At 41.5% G+C, this 20,001-nt stretch overlaps 2 protein-coding genes across 6 annotated transcripts; one reads left to right on the top strand and one right to left on the bottom strand.

Annotated features, from left to right (window-relative positions):
* The first annotated feature begins 809 nt into the window (after positions 1–809).
* On the top strand, positions 810–13,009 carry mak (male germ cell-associated kinase). Of its 5 annotated transcripts, none has more exons than XM_075452536.1 (15): positions 810–917; positions 3,522–3,929; positions 4,823–4,877; positions 5,183–5,304; positions 5,746–5,825; positions 7,160–7,292; positions 7,473–7,644; positions 7,759–7,926; positions 8,786–9,034; positions 9,262–9,470; positions 9,638–9,777; positions 9,974–10,117; positions 11,559–11,678; positions 11,905–12,000; positions 12,231–13,009. In XM_075452536.1, the coding sequence occupies exons 2-15, from the start codon at positions 3,826–3,828 to the stop codon at positions 12,389–12,391; spliced, it is 1,953 nt and encodes a 650-aa protein (XP_075308651.1). In that variant the 5' UTR covers positions 810–917; positions 3,522–3,825; the 3' UTR covers positions 12,392–13,009. The 5 variants fall into 5 exon arrangements, with proteins under 5 accessions (XP_075308651.1, XP_075308652.1, XP_075308653.1 ...); XM_075452537.1 differs by lacking the exon at positions 11,905–12,000 and adding an exon at positions 10,877–10,963; XM_075452538.1 differs by lacking the exon at positions 11,905–12,000.
* Positions 13,010–13,013: 4 nt separating this feature from the next.
* On the bottom strand, positions 13,014–15,802 carry tmem14ca (transmembrane protein 14Ca). Its single transcript, XM_075452541.1, has 5 exons — positions 15,597–15,802; positions 15,150–15,234; positions 13,844–13,945; positions 13,486–13,573; positions 13,014–13,232 (listed from the first exon to the last, which is right to left on the bottom strand). Exons 2-5 carry the CDS (start codon positions 15,223–15,225, stop codon positions 13,172–13,174), a joined length of 327 nt encoding a protein of 108 aa, XP_075308656.1. The 5' UTR covers positions 15,226–15,234; positions 15,597–15,802; the 3' UTR covers positions 13,014–13,171.
* Positions 15,803–20,001: the final 4,199 nt, after the last annotated feature.

The following is a 20,001-nucleotide window of genomic DNA, read 5'->3' as shown; positions in this document are numbered from 1 at the left end:
CTCTGCTTTAAATATATATATTTTTTCCTTTTTATTTTATTTTGAAAACAGGAAGTTGGAACACGCTGCAGTCGTCCTCTCCGTGTGTTTACTGTAAAGTCTGCAATATGGGTGCACTTGAAATGTTGGAGTGGCTTGCTTGCGAATGTCTGTCGAATATCCAACTTAAAACTAACTTCACCTAAGTGGGCACACCCTGTGGCAGACTGCTTAAATTTGTGGTTTGTATAATAGAAAGGCATTATCAATGGTAAATGATGACACATTCACAGCATTACAATACAACAAAGCCAACATTTTTTTTTGTGTCAGATTATCCAAAGGATAACACAGCAGTTTTTATGTAACGCCTGTAATCACAAATACAATCATGTAGCGCTATCTGTTGGCGTGGAACCTGAACTGCTGATGTGTCCACACGTGCGTCACGTGAACGGGTTTCCACTAACTTTTCCAGTCATTTGTTTTGTGTTTCCTGAACATTCATGCTGCGAATGCTCTGAGGCCAAATACCCGGGTCAGTCCAGCAGGTGTGTTAGCTACGTCTGAAATTAGCTGCATAAAAAAACAGATAGATAAATAAACAAATTTTCCTTTTTACCGGGTAAAGTGTTACATTTGATGGGGCTGTAATATTGATGTAGCTTAGTCTGTGCGAAATATTTCAGTGAGGCTTACATGATAGTTGAGCGTCAACAGTCAAACGTCTCCAAGACAACAAGCCCCACAAAGCATTGCGGCAGCCTGCGCTACACGTCACCTGGTGCAGAAACAAGGCGTCGCGTTTGTGTGCCTGTTTCCATGGAGAGCACTCATGCGCGCGTTATCACAAGTGCTGGGTTTAGACACTACGTGAATTTTATCTGGAGCTATCAGTAGAGCCAGACAACGGTCGAGAAAAGGAACATCGCTAAATGGTGAGTTTAAAACTGAGAGAGGGAAGAAGTTAGGGCGAGAGAGATAGATAACGAGTAAACAAATGGCAGAGAAATTGAGTAGTCAAATCTGACATGTCAACCTGAGCTAAGCCTTTTTTCTCCCCCCCCCCCCCCCCGATAAACGACGCATGATAACATGGGCCGTTATAGTCCAACAACACTGTCTAAGTGGGTTATGGTCAGTTTATTTGTTTCACGTGGAGTCTGCTGTAGTTGAATACGTTTGGGAAAGCGAAGTTAGAAATACGTGTTTGGATTATTATACTTTGATCAGTTTTGATAAATTTCACTTTATTATCTTTTTTTTTTCTTTATGGAAGATTAGTGTCGGTTTGTGGTTTCAGCGGAACTGACCTTGATTAGCTTCCTCATGTCACGTGGCCATGCTACGTCTTAATTCCTTTTCAATCCCTCCCGAACGGATTGCAGGCCAATTCTTCTCTCATTGCTTATTGTCTTCGTGAGACCAGGATGCCAACCTGACCTTCATTCAGAGAAAGCATGTCTAATTCGCGTATATGAATCATTTTATTTATGATTTTTGTCTTTTATGATTCAGGCATTTAAAAAAAAAAAGTTGTAGTCATTTATTTATTTATTTTTTACCCCTTAGTCGAAATAAAGTTCAATCTCGCATTGGATTGCCTGCAATTGCTTCCCCTTGAAACTTAACAGATCTGGTCATCGCTCAAGGAGACAAGTTGTAAACGGTAAATGGATTGTACTTACACAGGGCTTTTCTAGTCTAGTTGACTACTCAGAATGCTTTACCATAAGAAGCCTCATTCACACACACACACACACACACACACTCATGCAGCACATCTCAACCCATACACTGTTACAGGCACATCCACACACCAAATTGGACTTTTTTACCCTTATGCGTCTTCGAACTACACCTTGGCCTGTCGTGCATGTTTAGTTTACATTCTTTTCACCAACTTGCAACTGATGCATGTAATGACTGCACATCCTTTAAGGGTAAGACAAAAGGCCAATGCAATTATTTATCAAAAAAATATTAACTGGATTTATATGGCAGTTTTTTTTAGTCCTACTGATGTTGAATGAGCGTGTTGCCACATTCACCTTTAGTGCATCTTATTGCATGCTCACGGTACTTAGTCGACCACACCAAACTTCCCACAGTGATAATCAAAGGTTAAATTGATTGGTTATAGGTGTGTGTGTGTGACTGTGTAGGTGTGCGTGTGTGGCGGGAGCTCTATGTTACAAAATCAGTTGACAAGCTCCTAATGAAATAATATGACACATCCCTCTTGTCTGCACACTAATCAGAGCCGTTTTCTCTTCGTCAGCTATAGCTATGGTGTTGTTTCCACAAAGGGAGAGATAATAAGTATGAACAAATATCAAGAGAACAGTTTTCCAGTAGTTAAGATTAAACTGGAATTGATTAATTTTTTTATTATATTACACAGGATGCAAAAAACTTTCACTGACTTTCCAGAGTCACCACTTCGTCACAATCTTGTGAAATTTTTTCAACAAGTGAGGATGTTACAAAAGATACAGACGGCGTCAGTTGGTTTCCTTCTCTTTGCTCCGCTCACTGTAACATGTAGCTCCGAACCGTTGAATTTTTAGGAATATAAACATGTGAAACATAGATTTTCGTTGTGAAAACGAGAGTATAGAAATTCCCAAATGACTTATGTTAAATGAAGAAGTCTTGTTCTTCTGAGAGGAAAAGCGAAGGGAAATAAAATACTTTCCATCAATTAACATTATAGCTGGGAACAGGTCATTTTGCTCACCAGCTAACTTCATTTAAGAGTTCATTTTCATGGCCTGGATTTTTGTGTCACGGTCTGTGGATTCTCTTTTGTTTTACTTCTGATGTCATTGTTCTGTATCTATGTTTACCTTTTATATTTTGCACATACGTTTATCCCTTTTTGTTTAGTTTGGAGAACACCAGGACATTCTCTGCTAAAAGTGTATCAGGAAGGCTACTCAGTGTATCTCTGTATTGCCTGGATGCATCAAAATAAGGAATATATTTATAGCATTTTGTTGCAAACTAAAACAGAACAGCAGGTAGCTGTGTGTTTAATCCAAGAAGAAAATACAGTGCGGCAGTGTAATGTTTTGTGAGTACAAGTTGTTGACCCTGCAGTTTTGAACAAGTCCTCAAGGAGATTTATTCAACTGAACATACCTTGATCACTATGGCCTATGGCGTCAATCAAATCCTCTTGCCGAGCAGGGTGCTTGGGGATGGCTGTGGATGCCGGTAAGCATGTTGGTGATGTAACATCCTATTTACATCGCTGTTTTCCTAATCTGCCTAAGGCAGGCTATGTCATCTCCCTTTGGTGTTCATGCTGGAGCCTCCTACAGCACTGATGTGGCACGCACCTAAACGTACTCGCTAAAGGAAAAACAGGAAGCTATTTTACCGTAGCATCACCTTGTGACCAGGTCTCCTAAAACTCTCTGTTGTGCAGATTTGTGGGAGCAAGTAAGATGATTGGTTGCCTTTTTGTAATCTTGTGTATTGGTAGTTGACACGTATGTGTCTTTAGCTGATGATTTTCCTTCCTTTTTTTTTTTTAGCTATCTTGTGAATTTGGGCCCACCTCCATCACCAAGATCAAGATGAACAATGGATCAGTTACTGAAAGATAAGTTTTGAGCTCCAGAGTCTGTGGATTTGGCACATATTTGGCCAGCTGAAGATTCCTCGTCTTGGGAAAGAACAACTGAGCTCTTCCGGAGACCAGGCTTCGGGAAACAAGACTGAGCTTTGAATCACTCAAAGAGAACAGAAAAGACACTTTGATCAATACATTTGCAGTGTTTATTGAGCTCATCACACGCTTACAAGAACGTTCAAAAGCTGATGAAACCATTTTGAGAGATGATGAATCGCTACACCACCCTGAAGCAGCTGGGTGATGGCACCTATGGGAGCGTTCTGATGGGGAGAAGCAACGAGTCTGGAGAACTTGTAGCAATCAAAAGGTGAGGATTTTTTTTCAATATATTTATGTTTCCTCTCCCTGTTAGACCTGTACAATATATTGACATACTGATGTGAGAATATCCCTCAGTTCACTGATATGATGCCAAACAATCGCTGCTAGACCCTTTATATAAATAGGACTTTTTCCCATGCACCTCACCTCAAATAGGATTTATCAATGTGTAATTATTGATAAGTCAGACTTTTCTCTAATGTTTTCCACTAGTCTAAACCGATGTCCCAGCCAATGCACTATATAACAAGAAGCTTGTGTCCTGGCTGACCTGTCCACCTCAAGTTTTCTGCTGTCAGCAGGGCAAACAAAGCAGCTTACGTTGCTTTGTTTCGGCAACACCGCCGCTGTGCTCAATAATAGACGAGCCCACTTGTTGATCATTTGGTTACCATGCAAGATAATACGTGCGGTGATGGTAAAAGGCAGTGAAAGTAGTGGAGGTGTGTCAGGTTGCTGACATTGTGGAGGAGACAAGGAGTAAAGGATATCTGCTCGTTCTGTAACTCTTATGTAATTCCAGAGGGAGGGTGAGGATAAGCAAACGGCAGCTTGTGCGCTGCGTTCATCCACGTGGCCACATGTACGCCGACAAAACCGAGCGAGGTTGAACAAATCCGCGTGTGTTTAGACATGTGAAATTTAAGCTCAGAAAAATGAGTGGTTAGAATCTACATGGATTAGAATAACAGTGACAGAACATGAAATTGGACACACCTCAAAAGAATTGAATTATTGATTTTGTAAAGACCATTGTGGTACTATGTTGTATTATGGATGTAACCTATGCAGCCTGCGATGACATCTTCTCTTATGTGTTGTATATTGAATGTAGATTATCCTTTTAAGTCTTTTTTTTTTTTTTACATCTTCTCCTAGGATGAAGAGAAAGTTCTACTCATGGGAAGAATGCATGAACCTAAGAGAAGTGAAGGTAGGGATGGTTGATATTTATTGGTGCACACAGAGGCAGTACTTCCAGTACACAGCACTTTCAAATGAATATTTGTGGCCTTGTGATTTAGGATTTAATCTGTTGGATCTGTTGGAGCTGCTTTCAAATGCAACACAGTCAAATGAAAACTTAAAATGGCTCCTTCAAACAGCTGAACTTTATAAATGACTACACTACCTCTGTTGACATACCACTTAATAAACCTGGTGTTAAATGCACATAAGTGTTTTATTACACACTTTTCGATAACATTTTCCTGCTTTGCAAATGATTTCTCTTTACAGTCACTGAAGAAGCTGAACCATGCCAATGTGGTGAAACTAAAAGAGGTTATCAGAGAGAACGATCACCTCTATTTTGTCTTTGAGTACATGAAGGAGAACCTGTACCAGCTTATGAAGGACAGGTAAGAAGAGGAACACCACGTTCACTACCAACTGTATCACACACCTATTGTAGCTAATTAAAAGGTAGACATGTATTTATACTTAGTATAGTTTTAATGATGTGCCTGAATCCAGTGGTTTCCAGTGGAATATTTGATATTTCTGTCACCACGTCATGCATTCAGTAGTTTCTGCCTATCACTGCATTTTGCAAACAGCTGTCACCGGGCTTAACGGCATCTCTGGAGGAAGCCTTGATGTTTTTCTTTGTTTGGAAAGCCCCAGGCGTGTATATGTGCAAAGCACACCTGGGCTTAGTTGTTATGGGCAAAAATCAGACAAGTGAAAGTGTTTTACGACTCGTCAGATTACTGTTCGTGTTATTGTTACAAGAATGCTGTTTATGTCATGATGCTTTCATTAGCTTGCTCATGAGACTTCTATTGATTTTATGCTTACAGGAAAAAAATGTTTCCTGAATCAGTGATAAGAAACATAAGCTTTCAGATTTTACAAGGCCTGTCATTTATTCACAAACATGGTAGGTGTATAGCGTTTCATTTATGCTCGCAAGGCTACCAGGGTGGTTTCATTCTGCAAGATTCATTGAACATCAATAATGGGAAAGTAATGACCCTGTTTAAGATCAAAATTCCACAAGCAAACTACTCTGTAAAGCCGTGTCACATTAAGTGATGCAGACAGAGATCAGATGTGTCAGATTGGTTGAACATTCATCAAATTCTTGTAGTATGCGAACCCTCCATAGTTGCTTTGTTGTAAACACTTGTCTAACTCTCTGGTCTGTGTTATTTCTGTGTAATTAAAAGGGTGTGTGGATGCCCTGTATCTACAAATATTGGCCTTTTAAAAAAAAAAGGCCAAATTATAATAATGATTCTGTCTTTATCAGAAGAAAAACAGCTGGTCCATAAAAATGACCAAACACACATGCTCGGCATATAAGTGTGCATGCTTCCACATATCCAAAATGCACACTTTTTCTTTTTCTTAACACTTCACTTTTATTTCTCTTTCATCCTTCCTTCTTCCTTCTCTGCCTGTTTGGTGTGCTGTCAGAGAGAATAAGATGTTCTCAGAGAATGAAATTAGGAACATCATGTTTCAAGTGCTGTCTGGGCTGGTTTTTGTACATAAGCATGGTAAGAGGCTTTACTTTGTCATGTCGTGCTCTCTCAATAAGTAGTATAACCTTTAGCTTGTCATATAGCGATGTGCTGCATATGCAAATATGTTGGTATTTTCCTATATAACCACAAGGTACGTTGTTTTTGCTTTTAAAGATTTCTTTTAAAGAGGCCGGACCCAAAATAAATATGTTCATGACATCAAAGGCCGTCACTGCATTTGAATAATCGATATACGTATTATTTTGTTTCGCCTATAAGAGCGATTGATGAAATGTTCTTATTTTTTTCTCCATGATTCAAGCTCTTGAACTCGTGTTTTTCCCAGAGGCTTATAATTTGTATTATGTGGCACTGTTGCAGCTACATTTACACATTTTGCCTATGTTCTACTAAATGCATGAGCAAATTGCATTTTTATACAACACTGGCAGTACGGTTCTTTAACGTGTTGTGAATAATTTCCACTAAAATCGTGCTCCAAATTACAAAGTATGACAAATGGAGCCCATCCAGTGCCCTTGGCCTTTGTTGATGGTATTAATGAAAATGTTAATGTGAAATCCTACAGTCAGAGTGAATATAAACTCATCCAGTAGAAGTTCTCTCTGACTTAAACACGTTTGTATTACTTGTAAAATACCAGTGCAGAGCAGCTTTGCAATGTTATAATTTGAGTAAAGTCCAGTGGAAGGTGGTAAAAAGATTAATATGATCATCTGTATAGGTTTCTTCCACCGAGACATGAAGCCAGAGAATCTCTTGTGCATGGGTCCAGAACTGGTCAAAATAGCAGATTTTGGACTGGCCAGAGAGATCCGCTCCAAACCTCCTTACACAGACTATGTATCCACTCGATGGTAAGAGGAGTTTTCTACACTTTGCACTCTTCTAAGATAGGACACAAAGCTTGGGCACAAATTACAGTTAGCTAAACCAAGAAATAGAGTATTCACTGTAAAATGTATACTTTTATGTATATACACCCATTCCTTTTTTACATTGAGTTGTTTACGTATTACATACTGTTCTGTATCAAGGTACCGAGCTCCCGAAGTTCTGCTTAGGTCATCTACCTACAGCTCTCCTATTGACCTATGGGCTGTGGGCTGCATCATGGCTGAACTCTATACACTCAGACCTCTTTTCCCTGGAAACAGTGAAGTGGATGAAATCTTTAAGATCTGCCAAGTTCTGGGCACTGTCAAAAAGGTGAGCAGACATTGAGTGGAGCAAGGTGGAAGAGGTGTGAATCATGAATTAATTTCACACATTTAAAGAAGGGAGTGGACGTATACGTAATCAATTCATTGTTTCTGCAATCAGACCGATTGGGCCGAGGGTTACCAACTCGCGTCTGCTATGAACTTTCGCTTTCCACAATGCGTGCCGACCCACCTCAAGACCCTCATCCCAAATGCCAGCAATGAGGCTATTACACTGATGAAGGACATGCTCCAGTGGGACCCCAAAAAACGGCCAACGGCTGTACAGGTATACAAGACTAATCTCTCATAATAAATTCTTATGGTTGAGTTAAAACTGATTTTAAGTGTATCAGCATGACTGAATATCAAACTAAACTCTATCTATCCACAGGTAATTAAGCCTGAACCCTGCTCCAGGTTTTTAACTTGGATCCTTTGGCTTTTTTAGGCCAGAGTGTAGCCTCCAGAAGACCTATTTGGACATATGTTTAGTTTAAACCCAAGCGGACGTACCAGTCCTCAGAGTAGAAATTTCCGTTCCTGTGCATCACTCCCTACTAAGTGCAGAACATCTGTTGTTAAGATGCAGAGATCATGTAAGCACCCTAATCATTGTCATTTTATGGAGCACTTAAACCACAATTCTCTCCCTCTGAAACAAAATGTTTAAGCTTTGGCTTTGTGCTTCAACATGCTGTACCCAAAGCATGGTCTTGTACTAACAGACCATGGCCTTTGATAATTTATGCACAAGTGAAACAGCTGAATTACTCTGTGGACCTTCAGGAGGAAAAACCTTTACCAGAGGGAGTGACAGTGCTTTTCCATTTTCTGCCTACAAAGCTCCCAGTTATATTGTTTTTTTTTGTTGTTGATGTTGTTGGATGTACAGCAACGGTGTCCTACTTTAAAAATCAAGTTTTCAGTCAGACAGCAAACATTTATGATTACATAACAGAAAAAGGTCAGCTCAACATACCTGCCATCCTAATCTGATACATTTATCAAGACATCCATGACATTTCATTTTCCCCCAGCAGGTCTAAACAACTGTTTTACATACAGTATCTTGTTTTTATGTACACATTACATAGATGTCTTCTGTTTTGCAGTGCATGATATCGCTCACTCTTCTCCCTGGCTAGGCCCTGCGTTACCCTTACTTCCAGGTAGGCCAGGTCCTGGGGCCTCGTCCTCAGAGCCAGGAGGTCAAGAAAATGCAGACCAGGCCCATGGTTCAGAAACAGGTGTCTGAGTCTAAGGCTGATCCACAGCAGTTTTCCTCTGACTCCAAAGCTTCCACAACCTCCTCCAGAAACCACCAGCAACATCAGCCTCTGCAGCAGATCCCACTGCCTCAGGGTGGCAGTAAACCAGGAGGCCCCAGCCATGCAGTGAGTGACTTCATTTATATATATTAAAAAGATCAGTTTGATGACAGAATGAAAAAACCAAAGATTGTATATTTAGGGATATAACTTGGCAGAATAAAGCCGTCCTTCCAGATTGACAGTGGCCTTATTAAGGCAGTTGTAGAACCGTGACTGTAGCAGAGAGCGGAAGTTAAGTTTTTCAAATACGTCAAATACAGTTCAGACAATGGCAGCATTGTCTTCTGCAGAAGGCGGCACCGCTGGTTGGTGAGAACAGTGTTGGGGCCAGTGGGATCGGGGTGCTGAAAAATGGACGTCGTCGCTGGGGACAGACAGTGGCCAAGACCTCAGACAGCTGGGATGAATCCGACCAGTCAGAAACTGCAGCCTCCAACTCCAAGAAGCCCAGCCTGGGGAATGGAGAGGAGGAGGAGAGCTCTGCGGAGCGCGGCCCTCAGTAAGTGCTGTAATGTCTTTACAGGAGCATCAAATATGTGAGGCATTTCATTACCGTCACATGTACGCGCAATGCTATTTTAGCAAAATAATATTTGATCGATATAAAAATGTTAAACACCATCATCAAGACTCTGTCTACTTAAAGTGTTTGCATTCTGTTATCAGGCCCAAGGAGCAAAAACCTCTGTATTCCTTCAGCACTGTTACGAAACTACCTAACAATGTTAAGGTTGGCCAATTGGATTCCAGTCTTCCTGGATCTGCAGCAAGGCAGCACTATCTCAGCCAATCACGTTACTTGCCAGGTAAGACAACTAAGCAGCCACTTCCTTAATACAGCAAGTAGCGTTAATTTAGGTAGTAAGAGCAATGTTGTTTCACTCGTTGAGTTTTTTGTTATTTTGGTAGACGCTATTGTTGATAAGATTATTGGTAAACTAATCTACATTTTTACTGGTGAACTTGCTACAATTTTATTCACGTAGTATCTGTTGCTTTAAGGCTTGATTGGCAGGAATCAGACCTCTGGAGATAAGGAGATGAGTGGTATGACACTGCGGGACCTCTGGGAGAACTCCTCAAACACTGTAAACAAACCACTGGGTGCTATTGGAGGAGGATTAACTGTCACCAGGGCCAACGCAGGTAACGACTGCTGATGTCTGATGCAGAAGTGTTAAGAGGTGTTTGGCATCGTGTGCAATAAAGGGGATTCAGGGTTCCAGATTCTACGAACGGAACTGAAGAAAAAATATTGAACGAGATATCTAACAGTGTAAGTCCAAACTGTAAAAATTGATAAAGAAAAAAAGACACAAAGGCTTGCTAAATCTAAACATTAGTTCTGAATCCTGACTTGCCCCTTTTGCTTAGCGTAGTTAGCCTGTCGACTCTCAGCGTTGCCTATAGTTACGAAATGATACTGTCCTCTTTGCGGCACAAAGCCAATAAATGCAATTGAGCCCTGCTCAGGTATGGATCTATAGACAAATAAGTGTTGGGAGTGAGCCCATATGTCCGCAGCCTAAGAATCATTTCTTGTGTGGGCAGACACACGTTATGTGCTCACTTCTTTGCCCGACTCTTTCCTTCTCCTTGACTCTCCATTTCATTATCTATTCATGAGATTAAGTCTGTCTGTTGAAGATCAAATGTTCCTTTAATGACCCCTAACTCCACTCCCCCCCTCCCCGCTCCCAGCATTTCTTAAGCAGTGTTTGCTTTAATACTGTTCATCTTTTAGTCATTAATATAGCATTTCACAAAGTTATAAAAACACGTGTTGCCCCATGTCACCTTTAGGTGTGTTCTGCTATTTGATCTTTTCGTCACTTTTGTTCTCTTCCTTTTCTCTCACTGCATGCACGCCTCTCCTCCAACTCTACTTTTTGGCTGTGAAATTAGAAGAGAACGCCACTAAATCCGTGGCTAGCACACCAGAGAAAAGTGTTGTCAAAGAAAGAATACTGGAGAAAATTGATCTGTCCAAAGGTATTTCAGTCAGACAGCTTCAGCTTGTTTCACAGGTAGAAGAAATGACGACAATGAAAACATCTTTTGCTCCCATATATGTTATTCGGTGCACTGAGGAGGCTTGGAGTTCAAACAGTAGAGTTGGAGTACGCTGAATAATTTGAGGATAAGTGGGACGAGCAGCCAGCATGACGGCTGATTTAACAGCAACTTAGCATATGAACAATACAGCTGCTAAAAGCTCTGCAGGAGATGAAGATGTAAATGCACAGTTTAACCTGGGTGTAAAATAGAAAGAAAATTACATTACAATGAAAACATCTTCGTAAAGGAGCAATTAGGCTTTTCACTAACTGTGCTAATAACCATCTAAGTGCTGCTCAGGCACCTTTGTGGTGTTGGTTTGAAAAGTTGAATGACAAAAACTTGGATTGTTTGGCTCCTTTGTAGCTTATATACAGTAGCTACCTCACACACGTTCACACAAGTGAAACATATGTTAACTGTAGTTCTCATCTGAATGCTTTGTGTCGGGTGTTTCACACTTCTTATTAAAATATGTATGAATGAAACAAAATGCAAAGCCTTGATACCTGTCTTTCTTCTCTTTAAGGGAACTTTATTAGCACCAAATACAACCTCTCCAGTGGTTATATTCCTTCTTTCCAAAAGAAAGAGGTCGGTTCAGTGGGACAGAGAATCCAGCTTGCCCCTTTGGCTGGCCAGCATGCAAGTAAGTACTTATTTCAACTGTATAAAGCCAACAAATTATTTTTGACACTGCTCTGTGAGAGAGAAAATAAGAAATCCTCTGCTGCTTAATTCTCTACTCCTCAAATCTTAATCACGAATAAACACTGTGTATTTCCTAAGCTATTTCCTCTCTTTTGTTTCATTCATATTTCTATTAAAACTCTCTTATTCCAACTCTTTTTCTCCCTTTTTCTTCACTATTTCAGTCAATCTTTCTCCTTCTCTTGATAATAAAAAAGACAGGACAAAATCGACAAAACTCGAGCCAATATCCAACTCATCATTGAGTGAAACTGGTGAAGGTATTGCCGTTTTATTATAGCTCATCATTTCTATTTATTGGTCTTGCTTTCCATTTTTACTGTAGTACATAACCACTCTGCTTCCAATGCTTTTTTTATTTTCATAAAACATTCATGTTCAGATGTGAAAAGGCTGGACTTTACAGGGGTTTCTATTTACCGGACGTATGGCTTGTTTTATAGCTACAACGCGGAAGCAGAAAAATTAACTGCCTGTCTTCTTCTTCTAGATTATGAGGGCTGGAAGAGGAGGGCAGACAGGACTCAGGTGAAGGGAAGCAGCTATTCAGCATTCGGGAAGACCTCTGGAAGTCTCCTGAGCCGAGCTCCCGCCGTGCAGCCCGTCCACGGCAGGGTGGACTGGACATCCAAGTATGGTGGAAATCGGTAGTTGAGGGAATCAGGTGCAGCAACTTTTCTACCGGCTATGTTGGGCTTCGAGTACTCGATGTGAATTCGTTCAGGAACTACAGGATTAATACGTTTTTGGAAAATGTGCTCAACACAGCCCACGTTCTTAGTGAAGAAACATCTCCATGTTTGTACGTGTGTGTTGGGAGGTGATAGTTGCCAAGACTGGAACAGTCTGCGAGACAAGTCCACTGTATTCCTGAGGGATCCAGTGCGAGCCAATTCTACTGTTAGTTCTTGGATCTTCTGGGTAGAGTTTGAATGTAGCAAAGTGTTTGAACTCTCCCGTTTTTCTTTTTTTAATTTCATTGTTTCTAATTTTACTTTGTTGTAAAGTGTTATTTCACTTCCCGGTGAGAAATGTAAATAGCGTTTTAGCAACGGACTCGGCAAAGCTAAATTCACTCAGCTTTATATTTCATATCGTAGGTGACACAAAATCCAGTCATCAGTGCATCCGAGAATGACGACTCTTCATGCTGTACGGCGACTGCACGGCTCTTTGTATGTGCACTGAATAAAGATTTTGTAATAATTTTTTTACAAATAAATGCATAGACGTTCAAGGTGTGCTCCTTCAGAAATAACAAGACAACCACTCCTACTGTATATAAACAATATATTTCATCATCAATGATACATGTTTTTTTTTTTAATATAACAACAGTTAATGACAAAATGTTGAGGGGGCTGCTCTTGAAACATAAGATCCACATCAGCGAATGGGAATAGAACATTTTCATCTTTCAGCATCTTCACCTCATGAGGTCTCTGCAGGTTTCTGGAGCAATGCCAAGCTAAGCTTCCCCAACATCAGAAGGCTGGAATGAGAGGACTACATTAGGCTCTTTTTAAGTGCATTATTGAATCATAACACGGCTAGCAGCACTGTATAGTTAAATACAAAAAGTAAAATGTCTCCTTACAACATGAACGAATAAGTTATGAGAAAAAAGCTGAATTAAGGCCGTCCCAACAGCACAACATAGCCTTACTTTTAGTAATCTTACACGAGTGACACGAATAAAAACGTCCATAATTCATCCAATAACATGGATGTGATGAATACCGCACCTTGCCCCCGCCATCAAACCAGCTGGCATGAGCTTCCTTGATCCGTAGAACCTCTTTCCCATAACGCCGGTCAGGGCTCCGGATGTAGCTGGCACACAGAACATGGTGGCCAACGTTAGTGTGAAGGCAGTCGCAATTATAATCCATACCTTACCCCCACGCACCGTCACTGCATGCATGTATTAAATGTTTAAAAAAAAACAAAAAAAGACCCAAACTTGAATTACGCAGTTCAGTTAGACAATTTAAAGGCTAAAGGTCAGGATGTTTCTGACAAGTATGAATTTCTGGCTGGTTAAGGACACTCAGTTACTTTGATTTGTTACCGTGGAAGCCAAAACATTTCACGTATACCAACCTAGGGACACCCAAATATTTTTTGGGTCATTGGAGATCTGGTAGGCACCGAAACCTGCAAGGCCCCCAAAAAGGAGACCAGCAGCCAGGGAGGGGACACTGCCTGAGAGAGAGAGAGAACAAAGAAAAGATGCAAGAGGTGAACACATGCGCCTGACATTCCCAGGACTGAATCTGAAGACCGTGAACAGTACGAGGCTGACAAGTGGATTCTGAGGAGTTATGAGTCTCGCACTCATCAGTGTCATCAGCAGACTGAGAATATCATAACAATTCTACTTGCTGAAGGTTTTTAGAGGGAGATAAATATAATTGTTTTGTGGAGGTTTATTTTTTGTGGAAGATGAATCCGATGGAGAAATGCCTTATATCAGACGTATAGGTGGAGTTGTTTTTCAGGGCACAGCCTTTGTTCTCTTTTAGAGATAGAAAGGAGCAGGTCTGCTATTTCCCCCTAAATTATTTTGCAAATGTAGGGGTCCAAACCTGCAACCGAGAAACTCTGCCCATCCATCCCTTCTCTATACCCGCTCGATCCAACTCAGGGTCGCAGAAGGGCCTGAGCCAGTTCCAGCTGGCATTAGATACCACAAAAATACATCACTTTGCACGAATGAATGGGACTTGTACAGCAGAGCAAACTTCCAATGTGACACGAAACCACAGGAAGGCCAGGTCCTGGGGGGCCAACCACCACAGCCCTGTGCAGCCCCCTGTATTGACAATCCTTCTCCTGGAAATGGGTGTGTACTTTGTTAACACGACTGCTCAGTTCTGTACTTACATTTATTAAGTTTTGTCTAATATATAGCCACCCAATAAGGAACAATAACACACCGTTAACAAATATGTTGCCAAATGTGTTTTTTGTTGGATAAAGCAAGCCGTTTCCTAAAGCACCTCCATAGAAATTCCTTTAAAATCGTCCCTGTCCACCTAAAAAAAAATAAAAAACTCTTTTAAATGCATAAAACTTGATAAGAGACAACAATATCTGAGAGCTGTGTTCATCTTTTGACTCCTCTAAGTAATTCACGACTACTTTGAAAAACAAAGTTATTGTTTTTGTTCAAGCATATGAAAATGAGGAAATACTCATTGAACCCATGAACTTCCAAATAGTGTTTCGAGACCCTACTCTAGCTGAATAATGTAGGCGTCAACCTGACTGGACCTCTGCAAGTGTCTGTGACTTAAAAAATAAATCCGACACCAAGTAAACAGATGAATAAGAAAAGTGAGGAAGTATTCAAAGGCATGTGCTGTCCAACTGACAGGATGTAACCCTACTGAACCACTGAAATTACCTGCTTTCGCATAACCAATGACTCCTCCGGACGCAATGAGGGTGGCGTATCCATATCCTATCCAATCCACAGACATGTTGCACACCTGCCGGGAAACACATTGTGTTCAGTGAGTGAAACAACAAAACACCCTTAAGGCATCGAACATGGGACTTATTTCAATTAAGACAAGTCTGATTTGAGCTCTAATCTCAATTACATGTGCAAAACTACTCAGGCTGTCTGACTCCTGTGACATGGAGCTGTTACAAAACACTAACTGAACGAACAGAACGTGCGAAAACATTGTAACACACGTAACATTGTCCCAAAAGTGGCGCTTGGGTGCATTTTGATCAGAGATCGTTACACAGAGGGGGACATGTGTGCGTCTGGGTGGGGGAGATAAGACACCAGGAGCTTTGACTAGCATCGCAGTTACAACACACACACACGCAGAAAACTTACACAATTTGTTTAGGCCCACCGATCAAACGTCCAATAAACTATGAGGCTACAGCAGTGTTTCAGTCTGGATTGGAGCCTCGAAATGACGAGCGCGTGGCACCGGAGAGAGCTAATAAAGCCAAATACAACCTTGTTCTTTCTGTTCGTCCTCTGTCACCGCCGCTCGCAGCTTGTTCTCCGCCGAGCACAAATGAATGGTACACATTCAATGCAACGAGCTGGATGATGGGAAATGTAGGCTCCGATACTCCGACAGAGAGAGAGAGAGCGAGAGATAGAGATAGAGAGAGAGAGGTGCACCGTTCCAGATCTAGTCTGGAGGGTACAGTCATAAAAAGGCTCATTTAGAAAAGAAAAGAAAAAAGCTTAACTGTTTATCTGGCTGACTGGTTAATTTTATGCCAAAAAGTTAGGACTTTTCACGATTTGTGTCGTGGTAAGGCCTAAAACAGGAAGTTCTGGTTGCGTTTGTCAAAAGAGAGCAAAACAAACAAACAAACAAAACAGTGTAATGTTAATTTTCCTTCCTGGTGTGCATGAGTACAAATTCGCATAATTTTTCATTTAAAATATCTGATTTTTTTCCGAATAAAACCCAAATAGTTTGTCCGGATAAATGGCTCAATAAATTAATGCGTTTATAAATGAATAAACTGCCTATCCTTTCCGTCTCAAGCGTTATGTTCACAGACAGCAGATGAACTCAATCAATTCAGATCCGGGCTGACGGAACACCTTTAAAGACTCCCTGATGACTCCTCTGACGCCGGTCGAAAAACTCTTTGTCTCGACCACAAGATGGCGCCATAGGATTAAATTACGCTGCGTTACAGCACAACCTTTCATCGACGCGCCGACTAAAGACTTCAGGATGTAAATTCTCTCAGTGCTTTCTCAAATTGTCAATATATTTTTTGATTGCAATCAGTAGAATAAAACTGTTTGAAGAACAATGTGCATGTTCACCTTTCAGTGAGTTGTCGGTATCAGAACTGCCTAGAAAGTAAGGCCAGTTGGATAAAAGTGAATAAAAGCAAAGTAAACCGAAACAAAATCAACATTTGCTTCATTATGTGCCTGAATTTGGATCTTGCAGCTCTTGGGTTGTGTGTGTTTTTTCTTTTTTTTCATTTATTTGCTTTTCTATTTTTAAAGCTTGTACAATTATATATTTATTAATAAATTGTTAGGCATCATTGGTATGGCAATCTTGCAAGTCTCCCTGTGCGCGTGTTCTCGTTGGGTTTTAATGATAAGGCTCCTGGCCTTGTCACACTGTTGCGCAACCGACGATTCACGGAGCGGTCAGGAGGAGGAGTTGGGGATCTTGATCGCTCAGAAGCATGTAACTCATCAGCCGCAGGTGCATCAGGCATTTCAGCAGGTTTGGGTGAGAATGATTCTTGTGTTTTTTTGCCTTTTCCTCGGCCCAGGGCCCGGGCAAACTACGATTGCTTCTTGGGAGGCATGATCGAGATGAATGTCTCGAGAGATGTTGATAGCGCGTCGTCTACTGCAATAATGGAGCAATGTGGAAAGGCTGCTGAGTTAATGGCGTTGCCCCTGGCAACCAAAGCGTCTTCTGCCAACATGGCCGACCTGCCGACCGGAGTCACGTGACTCCTCATTCTCAATAGGCGCGTTGAAACGTACACTGGGCATGCGCAGTTCATATGCTACTCATACGCTAGTCATTCTTTATTTTCAAGGACTTTTCGTGCGTATGATTAATTTTCATACGCAACTCATACGCTTCTCTCATACGCAACAGTGTGACAGGGCCTTCAAAGGCTCCTTAAATCAGAGGGCCGCGCGTCCTCGCTTGTCTTCTGACGCAAGATGGCGCTGGAACATAATTTATATTCCTCGGAGAGCTGCGTTTTACACTGTGGGGCCGAAAGTCCTTCCACTTAACCATCACCACATGAGGCTTTCATCTCTGGAGCCGGTGACGGAACAGTTTTGTGTCTTCGCCGGACAGAACGCTTCAGCAGCAGCAGCCGGCAAGACGGAGCCGAAGAAAACATGGCACGCCAAGGCTATTTTCATTTTTTTTACTCCAAATCACTGGGCAAAAGGCTCTCAGTTCTGGCAACGGAGAGAACGGATTCAAATGGGTTTGCTTCTCCTTACTTTGGCAAAAGACACAAACTGACCTCCACACGGATCAGCATGCAACAACAAAATGCTTCAGACAAAAACAAATGTTAATCAGACATATAGTAATAATAATATGAATTGCCATTATTATCATTTTGTGTCGTTGTTTGGTCCCCAGCTTGCCTGAGGCGCAGCCTTTATTAGACACAGCTCGCGGTTTAAGACCGCTGCCGGAGGCCCGGCGCTACGGTGGAAGTGGTTGTAATATTCAAAAGGGAATCAGCTCCAACTCTCAGACAGCTCCGCTTCAAAACTTAGGCTACTCCTCCCTTGCGCGGAGCCCCAAACAATATTTCTGCCCCCCCACCCCCAGCTCTCTCACCCCACCGCTCCACCCCCCTGCCCCCCTGCCCCCCTGCCCCCTCCACAGTGCCTACTCCTTTGTCCAGGTCTGTATAGCTGCAGGTATTGTGTGCGCGGTTAAAACGCGTTCGCCTTTGAAGTCAAACATGAAGGCTCATTTTAAATATTAACGCCAAGAAAATCTATAGTCTCCGTGCGGAATTATGCAACTGCAAGAGAAAAGTCAAAAAGTTAAAGTATGGATCTATTATTTGGGGTAAAAAAAAAAAGTGTGTTTTTTAAAAAAAAATCAAAACACTTATTAGGGACTATTTTTTTCTTAAAAAAAAAAAAGTTTGTCCAATATTTACACACTAAGATTTCAGTGCGTCCGGCGATAGGAGCGCGTTTATGTGCGTGGCGCTTCCTCGAGAACCTCAAAGAAAGAAAAGGTGGTTTGAAGAGGAGAAAAGTCGAGCTTTAGTCTGAAAAGCCTCGACTGTTATCGCCCATGTGAGCGCACGTGTTGCTCCACGGCGTGTGTGTTTTTTGTGCGTGCGCGCGCGTGTGAACTACCGAGAGAATCAGAGCTCATTCGCTCTTGGCCCCCCGGGGATGGAGGGGAGGAGAGGGGAGGGGGGGTCTACATAAGTATGTATTAGAAATAAACAGTGGATAAATAAATAATGACCCCTCACAATAGCAGGGGTAGCTCTCTGTGCTAAAGTAACGACGGTGGCAGTTAACCTTCAGGATTTGATCTCGACACACTTCCATGAGGGTTCGTGTTTTACACCAAGACAGATCAGAGAGGAAGATGAATTAGAAGAAGAAGAAAACAGAACAAACAAGCAAAGGTTTAATTGACTCCCACAATTTAATAGATTTGGCCTTTTTTTTTTTTTTTTTTGTTTCATCTCAACTGAAGACACAAGTGTGAGCAACGTCACTACGCGTGCGTTCCCTTGCTCTTTAACACATGCTGGAGGAGGATATCCTCGATGAGCAATCGTTATTAATAATTTCTACCGATAAATAAAAGTAAATCGTGTGTTACTTGACAGCAATAATTGCTGATGAGCATTCTAGTCTGTAACAGAGGCTTATTGCATCTCAGAGCAGTGCAGTATTTCAAACGTCTACATTTCCAGACAATATTGCTTCTTTTCTTTTCAAAGTACGACAGCTCCCACTCATCCACGGCTCCGTCAGTAAGCCCTTTTCACTTTTTCTTTTTCTCCCCAGGTACTTTCTTGTCCACACCCGGACAAGTGCGCATGCGTCGCCAGGTGGGCCCCCGCACCGTTTTTTTAAAATTTTTTTTGTTTTATGGCCAGGTGAGGCGATCCGGTCTAGGTGAAAAAGTGAAGGTTTACTTTGGGAGCGAAGGCTCAATGTGATAGACAAGGAGCAGCTCAAAACAAACCCGCAAAAGGAAGCAGAAGACAGAGAATGTCAATTATGGGCAAAATGGGGGAATGGCAGGTATGTGTTGATTACTTTGAGACAAAGAGGCTGCTGCGAAAATCCATGAAAATTGTCAAAGTGTTGACTTGTTGTAGCATGAGGCTGCACTGTTAATTTGTTTGGTGAACGGTGCACGGTGGAGGAGTTATCTCGCGCTAGAAGGCTGTTGGTTTTCAACAGACAGGCGATCATATGTAAGCGTTTGAGATATATTTTGGAGGCTTTTTTTTTCTCTCGTTGAGGTAGCCGTACATGTCACACTGTTCATCTGTTTTTATTTTCTTTTGTGTGTGTTTTTTTTTGTTTCTCTGAAAATCTGAGCTGTGCGCATTTAGGATCCACTGCGTTTGAGATTTGTTGTATCTTAAGACAGAAATGTTCGTAAAGCAGACTTTACAGTGTTTGGGTTTTGTCACAGAGGAGAAATGACAACAAAAAAAAACACCCTTTTGCCCCAAATTGCGTTCGCTGCGTCTTTGAGGTGAAAATGTAACTT

This window comes from Odontesthes bonariensis, chromosome 20, assembly GCF_027942865.1.
Source record: "Odontesthes bonariensis isolate fOdoBon6 chromosome 20, fOdoBon6.hap1, whole genome shotgun sequence".
Taxonomy (NCBI): Eukaryota; Metazoa; Chordata; class Actinopteri; order Atheriniformes; family Atherinopsidae; genus Odontesthes; species Odontesthes bonariensis.
The sequence above is the reverse complement of the archived record's forward strand: the minus strand, read 5'-3'. Positions and strand labels throughout refer to the sequence as shown.